We start from the raw sequence: 16,512 nt of genomic DNA, 5'->3' as shown, positions 1-16,512 counted from the left end.
TAAAATGCAAGTAAACAACAACAAAAAGACTGAAAATGCTATGTTGTAAACTGCACTCAGTTGCCACAGTTCTCTCTCAGTGTGTAGATGGCTCTCTTTATCACAAGACCATTGGAACTGACCTGAATCACTTCACTGTTGAAAAGAGCCACGATCATCAGAATTGATCATTGAATACTTTTGCTGTTGCTGTGTATGATCTCCTGGTCCTGCTCATTTCACTCAGCATCAGTTCATGTAAGTCTCTCTGAGCCTTTCTGAAATCATCCTGCTGGTCATTTCTTAGAGAACAATAATATTCCATAACATTCATGTACCATAACTTATTCAGCCATTCTCCAATTGATGGACATCCAGTCAGTTTCCAGTTTCTGGCCACTACAAACAGGGCTACCACAAACATTTTGGCACATACAGGTCCCTTTCCCTTCTTTAACATCTCTTTGGGAGAAAAGCTCAGTAATAACACTGCTGGATCAAAGGGTATGCACAGTCTGGTAACTGTTTGAGCATAGTTCCAAATCGTTCTCCAGAATGGCTGGATGCATTCACAATTCCACCAACAATGTATTAATGTAAATGTGTTAATTCTTTAGGCTAAAGAAAGACAAGAAAGCAAAAAAGCCTACTGTGTGCTGAGAGTGCACAAATTAACCCTGACTTTTTGCCACAAAGGTGGAAAAGACTTCCTGGAGAGTGGTCAGAGTGACATTTCAGAGCTGGAAGGGGGGACACCCTTAGGTTACGGGAATTTCCTCTCTGCTCATCCAGCCTTCACTGGACACTTGCAGGGACTGAAAGCCCATAGCCAGGTATAGACACTCTCGGACAATGTCGGTGAATTGTTAGGAAATTGCTATGATTATTTTGTTTTTGTTGATGGGACCAACATCTGCCTCCTGAAAACTGCAGAAGCCTCAGGGTGGAGAGACTGGGACTAGGCTAACTCCCCAGGAGATGAAGAGAGGGCACGCCAGGAGGCCCTTTAATGAAATTCAACAAGCATGTATGGAACTCCCAGGATTTTCCCAGTGTCCTAGGGTGATTTTATGTACGTGTGTATGTATATCTCTATGTGCATTTTGTATATAGAAACAGGGAGCATACACACATGTATATTATAAGTGTATATACACTGTAATGTACATTATATACTCGCATGGAAAGTATGTCTATATCTATACATATCTCTGTATCAGTGATATGTGCGTCACACACACACACATAATATTGCGCTTCCACTCTAAGGGGCAGGGCTTAGGGTGCTGGTGACCGAGCCCACGCCCACAACTTCGAGGCCCAGGTCCCCAGAAGAACGCCCCACCGTGTTATGGTGGTAACTCCTGCGCGCTCCTACTCCTGTACGTACACTTCGCGCTCCACTCCAGAGAATTACTGCCTGCCACGTGCTCTCCGTCTCCTAGCAACGGCTGCTCCCATCCCCCCAAATCTCCACCCCGCCTTCGCTCTCAGCCCCACCCCGCTTAGTTTCTCCTTGTAGCCAATCCGCAAGCAGGACGTTACAGTTCCAAAGGCGATTGGAGGAGGCTCGATGCTCATCATTTGGAGACTCCGCCTGTCAGGTCATTTTGGCTACCAAGGCAAAGGTGGAGACGAGTACTCTTGCGGCTGCCGGAGCCGGCTGTTGGGGTAGGTGAGGGAGGGACCCGGGAACCTGGGACCCTGTCTCCGACCACTCTTTTCCTCTAGGGCGCGGCTCCGTCCGGGCCTGGGGGCGGAGCCACGGCTGTCGTAGGGCTCTGGATGCCTGACTTCCTTGCTTGTTTTTGGTTCTGCTGCCGGCCGCCCCAGGCCTAGTGCCGTGCTCGGAGCTTGGCCGATGGTGCTGTGGCCTGGCGGGGTCGGTCGCTTACACCGGCCCCACGTTGCTGTGACGAGTCAGTATAGCTTTCACTTCCGGCTCCTAGGACCAGTTTGGGCTCCTCCCGTGGCTCCTGCACTTAAGGTTCCCAAATACTGGTCGTGCATCCAGGAATTATCACTTGCCGGGCTTGTGCTCCGAGACTGTCAATCAGTCTAACAAACATCATTAAGCTTTCCTCCACCTAGAATGTCACGTCCTCATCTACAGATGCTCTTAGAAGCGGCTTTTTTTTTTTTTTTCTTTGAGTCTCTGACTCCTCCCAAGATATTTTGGGATTAAGATCTAGGTTTCTTCTTAAAGACCACCGAGCCACTTTGATTCTCGTTGATTGGCCACCCATGGGTCTCAGGCCAAGCCCCATTTGGTTCCTGTTGGATCCTATTTGACTCGCATCGAAAGTAAATCACAATCATTTCTGCTTCGTCTAGAAACCTTGAGGGTACCCCTTCCCAGATCTATTGATTTATTTAATTATTGTTGTTGTTTGGACTATCTAGCTTTAATCACTGAGTGAGGCCTCAGTCAGACGGAAACTATTGAAGATCTTAGCTTAAAAAGGTCCATTCCGCCGCACTCCGGGTGGATGGACATCCCCTCATCCCAATCTGTATCTGAACACTAGGCCCAGATGGCTCCGAGGGGAAAGGGAGGCAGGTGGTCTTGCACAGTTTATTCGCGAGTCACGGCATCACCTCCCGGATGTCATGGTCCTCTTTCAACAGAGGACAAACGGTAACGGTGCACCAGGCACAGTGCTAAACTCTGAGGATACAAGGAAAGGCAAAAGCCAGTCCCTGCTCTGAAGGAGCGCCCGGAGAAATAACTATGTTCAGTTAAAACAGCTGTCGGGTAATTTGGAGGCAATCAACTGAGGGAAGGCAACAGTATTAAAGGGGGATTGAGAAAGGCTTCTTGTAAAAGATGGGGTTTTAGCCGAAATGTGAACGAAATCAGGGAAGCCTCGCGGTGAAGATGAGGAGGGAGAGAATCCCAAATATGAGAATGGACATGCCCAGTTAGGAGATGACTTATTCAAGAACAGTGAGAAGGCAAGCGCCACTTGATGGCAGAGTAGGAGGAAGGAGTAAGAAGACTAGAAGGGTATGTGTGTGTTTGTGGGGGGGGGGCATGCAATTAATGAAAGGCTTTGAAGATCAAACAGTATTCTGTTTGATCTTGGAGGTGTTAAAGAATTACTGGAGTTCATTGAGTAATGGGGATAACTTGGTCTCTCAGCTGCCTTTTTGTATTTATGCTTAGGGTCATAGAGGTAAGGTGCAATGGAAAGCATTCAATTTCTCAGGCATTTGCTGACTATTGTGTGCCAAGCACAGGTGTGTCCTTTTGAGACTTGAGGTTCCTAGACAATTCTGGGAAGAAACTGCAGAAGTAAATAAAATCTACAAAGGAATGGTGGTTGGGGACTGGGACTCTAAAAACTGGAGTAATCAGGGAAGAGTTCAGTAGAAGAGCAGAGCCTCTAAAGATGTTATGGATTCCAAGAAGTGGAAGTGAAGAGAGAATATTCCAGGTTTGGGAGACAACCGGTGCAAAGGCATGGGGGCAAGAGATGGAAACTTTTCTAAGTTTTAAGAGCTTTTTTTCTTAAATAGAACATCCATATCAGCAAATTGAAGATGTGTTAACCTGTACTTGGGCTTATTTTGTCAGAGTGCAGGCAATTTAGAGTCAGAACATTTGAATTCCTATTCTCTATTTGTTATTCACTATCTTCTATGCATTTGGAAAGTCAGTTAACATATGTGGGACAGAGTTTACTGAGCTCCTTTCCAAGTCTAAAACTGCTCCTAAGGCCATGGAACTGCATCCCAATCTGAACTTGATGAGTCAAGCTCTGGATTTTGATGCCTGCTATGATATAACCTTTCTCATTTTAAACAAGTCATTTGCCCTTTGTTTCCTCCTTTGTAAAATGAAGGCACTTCTCTTTTCCTATTCTTATGTTACTGGAGGAAGTCACACAACAAAATTGAATCCCTTACAAATTTGTGTTATCTCATTTCAACTTGATTGATTTTCTATCTTTCTCTCTCCTTAGCAACTGTTCAGATCTTGTTTTCTCTCCTCAAGCCCCCAGTGCTGCCCTCATACCACCTGTGACTCAACTGAGCAGATGTCATTGCCTATTGTTTTACTAAGAATGTCAACACATTGAGTTTTCTTATTTTCTCAATTCCATTTTATGTCTTTAAAATTTCATGTATTTCATTTGTTTTTACATCCTTTTCTTTTGGATATACTCTTCCACTTTATCTGTCCTTTTCCTCCTTAACCGTACGTATTATCTGAGGAATAAATGGACCTTTTCTTTGCCAAGACCAATGTTGCTATTTGTACTCTCTATGTGTGTCTCCTTTCATATGTTCCCAGATATTGTCCTTTGGATAATTCCTTTCTCATTTTCAACAGGTCTTATTAACTGGCTTCTTTCTTGCTGCCTAAATGAGGTGACTGATGTAGCACCAAATGTTGTCATTTAGGCACCAGATGATGTGCTTTAGGAAAAGAACCTAAAGTTGAAGTTCGGTCATGTGAAGAATTCACAATGGCCATTTTCTTTGACAAAAGGTAGGTTTATTTTAAAAGAAGACATTACAGACAAAATAGGAGGTAAATAGACACCAGGAAGGGTAAATATGAAATAAGGTTGGGAGAGCATAGAAAGAAAATTTGTAGAAGGGACAAGTTCCCTAGTAGAGCTTGTTATTTATCAGGAGAAAGGAAACACTCCACAAGGTTGGACAGGCTAAATCCTGAAAGGGACTTAGCATCCAAAAAGAGTTAGCTATAAGGAGGAAAAGTGGGGTCAGGAGCAGAGTGGTGTTAAGAGAGCTACAGTGTGGCATGTGGGAGGAGTTACCGGAAAGGCAATATGAGGCAGTGGTGCCAGTGGTGGACTGATTCAAAGGAGAGTAGTAATGAGGCCATGTTTTATAGGGAAAATTTAGCCTTAGGGACTTGACATAACTTGGATTTCTTGACTGGATTACCTCCAGGAGGTGGGAACCATGGAACTAAACTGATCTTGGTTAGCAGAGCTTTATTCCTGCCTGACACAGAGAATAATTTTTATCAGTTCTTTAGTTTCTCTCTACCAACCACACCCACCATTTAGGGCTTTATCACAGATTTGTTCAGATCTCCTCTATCTTTAAATTTTTATATTTTATATTTGTATATATTACCTTAATTTCCCCAAATAGTCTTCCACTTCTCCCATCCAAAGATTAATAAAAATAAAAATAAATAAATAAAATAAAAATAAATAGGATAGGAAATAATAAGTAAAATAGGAAAAATAAGCAATTCTGCAAAACAAAAGTATATTCAACATTCTTCATTCATAGTTCCTCACCTCTGGGAGGAGGGAAGTGTAATCTCATAGCTCTTCTATAGGGTCAGACTTGGTCATTATAATCTCATTGTTCAAATTTTTTTGATCTTTCCATTTATATTAATGTAGTCTTTGTATGTACATTGTAAAGCATATTGTGTCCACAACACTTAGCATTGGTAAGCACTTAAATAGTTTTTCATTCTGTTTTGTCCACTTTCACTCTTTTATCAATGCATATAAGTCTTTTTATGCTTCTCAGTATTCTTCCTAGTCATTTTTCTTATAGTGAAGTGATATTTAATTCTATATACTACAGTTTATTTAAGCTTTTTCCCAAATGATGCATAGCTATTTTGTTTCCAGTTTTGTATGCTAAGAAATGTTGTGCTATAAATATTTTGGGTGGATGTGAAACTTTTCTGTCTTGGGTCATATACCTGGTAGGATCTTCCTTATCCTTAAAAAAATGTCCATTTTACCTTGCTGTCTTCTCAAACTACTATATGATGTCTTTCTTCTTTTTATGGGTAAACTTTGCATGCCCTCTCCTGCTTTAGCTCACTACAGGCTAAGAGTTGTTGCCAAGTAGAACCCTTCTCTTTTTTCCCCTTTGAAAAGCTGCAGAACATCTATCATTCTCTTTGTTGTAGAACTTCCCTACTTCTACTCACTTCCAGATGGTAGTGAGCTTCTCCCTTATATATCCTAAGGACTCCTGGACCTTGCTATTCAGTCAAATCAATAAGCAGTTATTAAGTGCCTACTATGTGCCAAGTACTGTGTAAGGTGTGAAGATGCAAAAAGAGGGAAAAAACAGTTCCTGTTCTCAACTAGCTTACAAACTAATTGGGAAGAAAACATGCAAACTAATGTATACAAAGCAAGCTCAATACAGGATTGGTAGGAAATAAAAGAAAAGGCACCAGAATTAAGAGGGATTGGGGAAAACTTCTTGTAGAAGGTGGGATTTTAGTTGGAACTTAACAAAAGCTTTTGAGCTAATAGAATGCATTTCAGGCATGGGGGACAGTTAGAGAAAATAGGAGTTTTGATCATGGAACATTCAGGAAGCTAGTGTCACAGCACAGAAGAGTATATGTAGGGGAGAAAGGTATAAGTAGACTGGAAAGGTAGGAGAGGGCTTGGTTATGAAGAGCTTTGTGGGCTTAGTAGAATGTTTTTTATTTGTTCCTAGAGGAAGAAGGAAGCCACTGTAGTTTATTGAGTAGGAAGATAGAAAGTAGGGTGGGCCTCTGGAGTATATGATATGGTCAGACCTTCACTTTAGAAAAAAAATCACTTGAATGGTTAAAATGGAGGATGAATTGGAATAGGGAAGAGACTTGAGGCAGCAGACCCTTCAGCAGGTTACTGCAGTAATCCAGGCATGAGGTTAATGAGGGCTTGTACCAGAGTGGTAGCAGTGTTAGAGAGAAGGGGATGTATTAAAGAGCTGTTACAGAGGAGAAATCCAGAATAACTTTTAGGTTGTGAATCTGAGAGACTGGGAGGATGTTGTTGCCCTCTACAATAATAGAGAGAGTTTGAAGGGAGGAGGTTAGGGAGAAAAATAATGAGATCCTTTTTGGATTTAGTTGAAGACATCTGCTGAATATCCGGTTCTAGATGTCTGAAAAGCAGTTGGAGCATAGCAGAGATATTGGGGCAGGATAATTGGTATGTATCCAGTCTCTCAACCCCTAGGACCTCAGATCCTTTTAGTCAAAGTTTAACTCTCTATTATATATAACTCCCATTTAAAGTTTCTCCCATTTAAAGTGTGAACTCCTTAAGTGCAGGGACTGTCTTCTTTTTCTCCCTCCCCCCCTCCTTTCCTCTGCCATTGTTGTGTATCACAACGTTTGGCACGTAGTAAAGCTTAATACATTTCATTTTCATTCATTCACAGTGAGGTATTCCAGAAGTTCCTGTTTGTGTATGGACATGTTGATTGCATTAAGCCTTAGAACATTGAGAGCCTCTTGGAAGAGATCCAAAAAGAGTTTGGCTTGTCCATTAACACAGGAAAAATCCAAGTAGACAAAGAATATCTACTGCCCAGATTTCAACATGCATTTGGATGGACATTCTATAGAACTTGTCCAAGATTAAGTATATCTGGGATAGTTAATTGACTCTGCAGTTGAACACAAGATCAACAATGAGCTGGATTGCTTTTGAGAAAGCTGACCCCAAGCTTCCTATAAAAACAGTCACATCTTTTTTATTACTTTCCACTGATGTTACTATGTTAAAGAGATATAGAATATAATTGTTTCTGAACTAAAAATGAGTGTCATACAGAGAGAAATGAAGAGGTTCATGAAGGGTGTGAACAAGCTACAGCATAAAATCAATAAGAAATTTCAAAGAACAACAATAAAAGATATCATCAAGGAATTATATGTGATATAGAAGATAAGTGGGTCAGATGGCAAGAACAGTGTTGGGTAGATAGAGTATTTCACCCTCTTGCTGTTAAGAGAAATTAAAATAGGCCTCCAGCATGTTGGGTGGATCTCCTGTGATGAACTTTTTGGAAAACATAGGCAAGAAGAGTTCTACAGCTTAGCAAGCAAGGAGAGGATATGACCTGAATCATTAGAGGGAATTTCTGAATTGATGAAATCGCCTGCCCATTTAAACACAAAAAAAGAAAAAGAAAAAAAATGTACACACACACACACACACACACACACACAGCTGGCAGGAGCAACATAGTGAGATGTGGAGTAAATGATAAAATGCATATAGAGGATCTTTTTAAAATTCCAAGTTTAATTGTAAATAGATTTTACTTTTGTTTGAGAGTAATAATTATTTAAGTTAATTTTAAAAATAAATAATGAAAAACTTTTAAACTTTAAGCCAGAAGATATAACATTTCATCTTCTACCTTATAGTAATGTTATCCATATATAAACCTTTTTTTTTTTTTTTTTTTTTTTTCCTGAGGCTGGGGTTAAGTGACTTGCCCATGGTCACACAGCTAGGAAGTATTAAGTGTCTGAGACCAGATTTGAACTTGGGTTCTCCTGAATTCAGGGCTGGTGCTCTATCCACTGTGCCACCTAGCTGCCCCCTATATAAATCTTTTTTTGTAAAATTAAACATTTTATTTGCTATTCTTTTTATATATCATTGTCACTTTCCATTGATCCTCCTACCCTTTACCCTTCAGAATCTTTTCTTCAACAACAACAACAACAAAAATATGGTTAAATAAAACAAATCAGCATGTGACTCTTCCTGACAACATCTGGTGCATTTTATATATACTGTCCACTATTTTTTTTTACTTATAGGAGGGAGAGACACTCTTCTGAGTAGTTTGCTGAAGTAACAATTAGTCATTGCTTTGATCAGAATTTGGATGTCAGTATTGTTTTCCTTTACATTATTACCACACAGAAATCTGATGAAGTTAAATTTCTTTGAAAACAGATTCTTTAAAATCTTAATAGTATCTCTCTCTCTCATTAGACAAATGGAAAGCTCATGGGAATATACTTTAGCTGTGGAATCTTTAAGTTCTTACAAAATGGAATGTATGTTTTTCAGCTAAGATCCAAATGAAATCATTTGAGAGCATTGATTCTACTGTTCCAAGGTCCAGTGGGGATCTCTGGGCAGAAATCTGTTCCTGTTTGCCAAATCCTGACCAGGGGGATGACCACAAAGATGCCTTCTCTGATTCCTTCATGGATTTATCTTCTGGAGGTGAGAATGAGAGAGAAGCTGCAGATTTGACTATTCGGCCAAACTTAAAGCCCTGGGCTCCGTTGCAGGATTCAGAAGTGTATCTAGCATCTTTAGGTGAGTACAGAAGAGATATTTTGTCAGCATGGTATCATGGTAGTAAAGCATTACGAACTACATCAGATCTGGTTTTCTATTCAGTTGAATTTGTTCCTTTTTATTTTCTTGTCCTTAGTGGTATTTTGGATTTTTTTTTTAAGGGCATTTGGAGTTAAGTGATCTGTCCAGGATCATGCAGCTATTAAATGTCTGAGGCTGGATTTGAGCTTAGTTCTCCTGACTCCAGAGCTGGTGCTCAATCTACTGTATCATCTAGTTGCCCCTGGATTATAGTTGTTTTGATATATCCAACCTTCCTCTGGTATAAATGGGCTATCTAACTAACTCTTCTTGTCTTTCATTGCCATGCTGCATTTTTGTTCAAAGATGCTCCACATTTACTGTGTCAATAAATATGACTGAAAAATGGGGTAATAGGCCACATGTGAGATCCTGTAATTTGAAAAGTAGTCATGCTAGGTTGCTTTTTGATATAGAAAGATATTTACTCCAAATCAGCTTCTTGTTAATTATTTTGCTTAAATAAGGATAATAATACTTGCATATCTTACAAGGCTGTTGAAAGAATCTAATGAAATATGTGTAAAACATTTTGCACACCTTTGCCACATAAATGAATCATTATTCTGAATAAGATAAAATTGTTAGAGAACAGATGACAGCTTTTAAATGTTGAAAAAGTAGACTTGGGTTTTGTTTTGTTTTTGGTTCATAATTAAGGCCAATGATGAAATTATTGAAAAGCAGGTTTTGACCCAGTAAAACACACATAGCAATTAGAGCTGTTTTGAAGTAGAATGAACTGCCTTGGGATTTAGTGACTTCTTTATTACTAGGTATTTGTAAATCAAAGACTAAATGTCCACACTTATAAGGGATACAAGATAGGGATTCTTCCTAAGTTGAACTTTGTAACCTCTGAATTTTTTCCCAATGCTGAGATTCTGGGATACTATAGTGACAAGACAAAGTATATGTCATAAAATAACATATACTTAAAGTACAAGGAATCTGTTCCAATATCTTCATTTTAAATATGAAGGAAATGAAGGCCAAAGAATTAAGTTGATTTGTTCAACATCACATAGATAGTGAATATCTGAGATGGGATTTCTGACTCCAAGGTCCAAGATTCTTTCCTTTACACAACAAATTGCCTTTGATATTTAGGAAGAATCCTCATCTTCTTAATACCTTGTTTAGAAACTCCCAAATTGGTTGCAAAAGCTATAAAATAGCTGATTAATTCACGTATTTTATTTTGACTTCTATGAGCTTTATTTTTAGATAGTGACATTTCCTTTTTTTTTTTTTTATAATAGCCTTTTATTTTTAAATACATGCAAAGATAGTTTTCATCATTCACCTTTGTAAAACCTTGTGTTTCAAAATTTTCTCCCTCCCTTCCCCGCTACCTCTTCCCTTAGACAACAAGTAATCCAATATGGGTTAAATATGTGCAATTTTTCTAAACATGTTTCCACATTTACCCTTTTTTTTCCTCTTCTTTTTTTGCTGAGGTAATTGGGGTTAAGTGACTTGCCCAGGATCACATAGCTAAGGAAGTATTAAGTGTCTCAGACCAGATTTGAACTCAGGACCTCCTGAATTCAGGGCTGGTACTCTATCCACTGGGCCACCTAGCTGCCCCATGTTTCCACATTTATCATGCTGCATAAAAAAAATCAGCTCAAAAAGGAAAAAAAAAAAAGGAGAGGGGAAAAAAAGCAAACAACAATGGTGAAAATATTATGTTGTGATCCACATTCAGTTCCCATAGTCCTCTTTCTAGATGCAGATAGCTCTCTCCATCACAAGTCTATTGGAATTGGTCTGAATAAGATAGTGACATTTCTTAACCTTGTCCCTAAATCTTAAAATGCAAAGAATTTGGAGTTCATGTCATCTTATTCATTGGTTATAGTGATGTCCTATTATTGTTTGTTTGGTTTTTGCGGCATCTATTCCATTCTGAAGAAAAAAAAATGGATAAAAATTTTAGGAGAAAATAACATAAAAATTGTATAATGTTTAGTCAGATAATTTTAGGAGCCTTGATGAATGGGAAGAAGTAATTGTTTTAGGGTAATTTTGGGAGAAGGAAATATACTACAGATGAAAGAGTGAACATAATTTTTAAGAAACAACATGGAAAGATAAAAGGGGAGATATTAGGGCAATGATAGAAAAAAATTTGATATAATGGGGAATGATCAGGAAGATAAAGATAGCAAATTAAATTTGTTGGGATTCTACTAGGGCAAAATAAATGGGTCATTGCTATGGGTGAAGCATTGTAGCATTATAGTTAGAGGTATCCAGAGCATGTGTTTAATGACTGATAGAAAAGAAGTAAAAGGACAAAAATCCTTTTGATTTATGTCAGAGCCATAGGCTTAGTGGATATTCAGTATACATGTAGTAATGATGAATATTTCAGTAAATGATGACTGATTCTGAATATTAGGCTCCATATTTTCTTTTTTATATTATTTAGGTGGGTGACTATAATTGCTGTAGTTTCTTCTCTGAGAAGTAGAACCATTAATGGTAGACTGAAAGAGAGAATTGATAGCAGTATATAATGATGGCTTTTACACTAAACTACCTGGATCTCTTTTGATTAGCTTGGAGCAGAGGGCTCTGAAAAAATGAAGCTTCCATGACTAAAACATGACTTTCCCAAGACCAGAATAAGCACAAATTTCATTTATTATTTTCATTTTCAAATCTTATTAATTAAAAGAACACTTAGTTTAAAAACAATTACCTTATTATTTGGCTTTTTTGCTACTGTTGGAAAATGAAATGCCTCAAATATTTAACACTTAAAAGTAGTTGGTTTTCTTGTTGGTGATTTACAACTTGATAACAGTGATTAAATATTCATATCAATATACACTTTAAAAAGTTAAAACCATTGTGAATTTTAAAATTTGGGGTTTTTTGATTGTCATTTGAAATGGGTGGAGAAGTCATTTGGCCTAGAATTTTACATATTAATCCGTATGTCGTAAAAAGAAACAAAACCTGAAATTGGAAAATGTAGTTAACTGGTGATGACATCTCCACATTCTTTTAAATGAAATTGATCTGTTTAAGCAGTTTTAACACTTAAAATAAAAATAAAATTAATTAAACTTATCAGTACACAGCATATTGACCAAATTCAAAGGGAATGCGGAATACCTTATTAGGTTTTGAATATCTAAGCTGCAACTTGAACAACTTAAAAAGGCTTTCTCTCTTTTTTGAAATCTTTAATCAATAATTTAGTCATAGAGAGAACTTAGAAATTTTAGATTATTGAGTTCTCACCCAAAATAAATTAGTGTCTAATGAATGATTGGATGTTCCATTATCTTCTCTAAGTCAACTTTTCTAGTTCTTTCTCATGAGGTTTGAAGAAGTTGGCTTCATGTCACTGTATTTTAAAAAAGTACCACATACATTTCTTTATTTTTCTTTATTAAAACCTTTTATTTTTCAAAACATATGCATGGATAATTGTTCAACATTAACCCTTGCAGAACCTTGCGTTCCAGTTTTTCTCCCCCTTTTCCCCCTTCCCCCAGATGACAAGTAGTCCAATACATGTTAAACATGGTAGAAATATATGTTAAATTCAGTAACCATATATGTTTCTTGAAGAAACTATTGTTGAGTTGAAAATTGACAGTATTAACATTGTCAGGAGAAACAAATATTCCTAAGACAATAACATGTTAGGCTTTTGTGATTATCAAGAATGTGAACATTGTTTTGATTATAAAGTCTAGTAGGTTTTACTGTTATAGGATTTTTTGGTTGAGAATGGAAGAAATAGTTAAGGTAAGAAAAAGAAGTTAGTTTCCCTTATTATATATGATTCATATCCAAGCCCATTTTGGAAGAATTGGTCAATATTGAAAGAACTTGAGTAATAAACATTGGTTTTTTCAAATAATAAACATTGTTTTTCCAATTTAGCAAAAGTCTCATTCATCATTAGATATCTTTCCTTTTTCCCTTAGAAAAGAAACTAAAAAGAATTAAGGGTTTAAGCCAGGAAGTGACTTCCAAGGACATGCTTCGTACCCTTGCTCAGGCCAAGAAAGAATGCTGGGATCGATTCCTTCAGGAGAAATTAGAATCTGAGTTCTATATGGAGGGTCTTGAGTCTGATGAGAGGTAATGAGCCACTGGGCAATAATATTTCTCTACTTTCATATACCACAATTTGTTTTAAATTGTCTTATTATAGAAACAGTTTGATGACTGAGAGCAGCTTTCTCATTTCCCCTAAATCAAAGGACAGTCCTGTGTCCTGATATCAAATCAAATTTGTTTTTTGTTGTTTTTTTTAAACTATAGCTACATATTTTGATATTAAAAATATCCTCTGAAATTGTCTTTTTAACAGGAAGGTCTTTTCTTTATATTAGGCTGACAGTGAGTTTTTGGAATGTATGTTACTTTCTTTGCTGGAGCAAATGTACCAGGCTTATATCTTAATTATGTAAGCTGAACTACACCTAAGTATATGGCAGAGATGAATAAGTTCCCTATGTATATTTTAAAATATATATATTTTAAATATATTTTAACATATATACACATATACCCATATATACATTTTTAAGGTACTTAATTGAGGTGTGTTTTACTTTTTAAAAATACCCCTATAATAATATTTACTGAGTTCCAATCTCAGGTATCTTGGTGACATAAAAAATATTAGATGAAATTCTTGCTTTGGAAGCTTGCAATTTAAGAGGAGACTATTTATATATATAGAGAGAGAAAAAAGAACTAATGATACAAGACAATGTATTTAATGAGTGTTATAAATAATAACATTTTAAGAGCAGATCATTGTGGACAAAAGTGGGAAGGGAAGAATCCCTTATGTGGCAGCTATTCACTGGGAAGGGAAGTTTATCAGTTGAATGCTTTTATCTTGAGAATTGCTTATGGAAGGAAACAAGAAGAGACTCACTCACTTTCATTGGTGTGGATGGAAGGTGATGGGGTATAGGGGGAGAGAATGTGCCCTCCAGAAATAAAAAGGCAAACACCACTGCTCATGATTCTTTTTAAAAAATATAATAGCTTTTTATTTTTCAAAACACATACAAAGATAGTCTTCAACATTCACCTTTGCAAAACCCTGTATTCCAAATTTTTCTCCCTCCCTCTCCATCTTCCCTCCACTAGACAGCAGCCAATCCAATATAGGTTAAACATACTGCTCCCAGTACTACACTTCTATTCTGATCAAATGTTCAAGGCAAAAGATTGGTGGGGGATATGGTGGAGAGTAATAAGCATGAAATCCTTAAGTGAATTCATCAATGATGTTGATTAAGTTCACCTTCTAGCCCTTCTCTTTTGTAGTACTTTGGAACATTTCAAGAGGTGGCTGCAGCCAGACAAAGTGGCTATCAGTGCTGAGGAGATACAGTACCTGATTCCGCCAGAGTCACAGTCTGAGAAGCCCGGGGAGGAGCCAGCAGCCGTGGAACAATAAACCACACACACCACGCAGCTGTCACAGGTCCCCAGAGACCAGTGGAGTTCTCAGCAGCAAGTAATGAAAGGAGAGTTGAAGGTTAAAAAAAAAAAGAGAAGCAGTCCAAATTTCTACTCTGCAAAGCAAACAGCTGCAGGCCTCCAAAGACCTGCTTAGGATCTAGCATATGTGATTGCCTTGGATGAAATGACTGGTCCTGTGCATACTGGACCCAAATATTGCTTTTCTCTCTGTTATTTTGCAGCTCTTCCATGCCCTGAAGCTTCAGGTTAGATCATTGTTAGTAATCTGATGAAGGACCAAGAATGGAAAATGTTTGGAGAAATTGATGCCCTAGGCTTGAATGGACAAATTATGTGAACTTTTTTTCCTTCCTTTATGGGTAAACAAACTCAGAGCTCTCATATTGCTGGTTGTATCCCTACATGGCAAGATATTTCTGTTTAATAGAACAAATCTATAAGACACAATGTTTCCTGTTCATCTTCCAAACACCTATAAATTTTATAAGGGCACAAGGGAGGAAAAAGTTTACCTCCTCACATGTCAGCCCCTCTCAGTATGCTCTTCAGTGATATTAAATAATATCCATACCTGACAATTGTATTGTGCTTCATGGTTATTAAAGCCCACCCACATAAGTTATCTTATATAATCCTTACTACAGCCCTGTGAACTAGGTAGGGTATAAGTTGTTATTCCTATCTTAGAGTTGAGGGGATGTTTTTTGCCTAGGATCGTATCTAGTAAGTATTAAAACTATGACTATCACCTGGGTTTTCTGATCCTAAACCCAATCCTTTTTTTTTTTTCCCCTGAGGCAATTGGGATGGATTAAGTAACTTGCCCAGGGTCACACAGCTAGGAAGTGTTAAGTGTCTGAGGCCAGATTTGAACTCAGGTCCTCCTGACTTCAGGGCTGGGGCTCTATCCACTGCCCCCAATCCTTTCTTTCATTAAATGCTTTTTCACTAAAAGATAAAGTGGCAGAACCCTGAAGGAAAAGGATTTTTTCCCCTATTGCCTGATTTTTTTTCTGTAAAAGGTTTAGAATGGAGAGAATATTGAGTATATATGTATGTAAGTATGAGTATCTTTCTATTTCATTTTTTCAGCTGTCTTATTAAAAATTCTAAGTAATAAATCAAATTTTTAAGATGATTTTAGTATTTGGTTGGTATTACAACTGAAAAGTTTTGTTTTTGTACCTCTTGGCAGTTTTCCTGAGCCATAAGCTTCTTTTTGTATTTAAATTGTTTTGATTTGGTATATACTGACCATAAAAAGCTTTTCCCATCTTAATTCCTATTTATATGTATCATAGTTCTCATGGCTACTTTCAGGGAGAGAGAAAAAAGGAAAAAAAATGCACGAAGCAACAGAATTGGTGCCTGCATTGCCTGTGACCTTCTATTTAATGAGTATTCTTCTAGCAATATGAACCTCAGGTCTCCTTTACGGGCAGTGTTGTTTTTTCTGCCAGAGCTCCACAGTCTAATTCAGGCATTGAACTAAGATAATTGGTACCTTGATAATTGGTACCAAATTCAGATGGAAAAGAGTGTTGTAAAAACCATTGATTGTTCCTCAATTGAATGCTTGGTCTGAAAGAAAAGAACCTTGGCTATACTCAGAATTTTAAATTTCTTGAACAGCCTTTGGAAATATTTGTTCCTTTTAAATTAGTGATACATATTTTGGCCAGGGAAAGTTTAGGAATTATGTTTTTAACCAGCAGGCTTCATTCAATTTGGTAACATTTTGGTATCCATGACAGATTCAGAGAGATATGCCATAGTCTCCACAAATTCCAAGGAAACTGGAATTGGCTCCTGGGATTGCTGAAAGGAATATAAAAGAAAATCATCTCTTCGATGATTTTCAACATCTTACCTGCACTTTGTGGTTATCTGCTGGCCTTACAACTTGTTTTTAAGA

The 16,512-nt window shown here is 37.6% G+C and overlaps 1 protein-coding gene across 3 annotated transcripts; it reads left to right on the top strand.

Moving 5' to 3' along the window:
- Positions 1–1,525: 1,525 nt before the first annotated feature.
- Positions 1,526–15,732, top strand: CCDC32 (coiled-coil domain containing 32). 3 transcript variants are annotated; one of them, XM_074289291.1, is made up of 4 exons: positions 1,526–1,650; positions 8,805–9,059; positions 13,076–13,232; positions 14,439–15,169. In XM_074289291.1, the coding sequence occupies exons 2-4, from the start codon at positions 8,816–8,818 to the stop codon at positions 14,569–14,571; spliced, it is 534 nt and encodes a 177-aa protein (XP_074145392.1). In that variant the 5' UTR covers positions 1,526–1,650; positions 8,805–8,815; the 3' UTR covers positions 14,572–15,169. The 3 variants fall into 3 exon arrangements, with proteins under 3 accessions (XP_074145392.1, XP_074145390.1, XP_074145391.1); XM_074289289.1 differs by lacking the exon at positions 1,526–1,650 and adding an exon at positions 4,453–4,474 and having other exon boundaries at positions 14,439–15,732; XM_074289290.1 differs by lacking the exon at positions 1,526–1,650 and adding an exon at positions 6,838–6,920 and having other exon boundaries at positions 14,439–15,732.
- The last annotated feature ends 780 nt before the right edge of the window (positions 15,733–16,512 follow it).

Source organism: Sminthopsis crassicaudata, chromosome 2 (assembly GCF_048593235.1).
Source record: "Sminthopsis crassicaudata isolate SCR6 chromosome 2, ASM4859323v1, whole genome shotgun sequence".
Lineage (NCBI taxonomy): Eukaryota > Metazoa > Chordata > Mammalia > Dasyuromorphia > Dasyuridae > Sminthopsis > Sminthopsis crassicaudata.
This window is presented reverse-complemented; position numbering and strand designations above follow the sequence as displayed.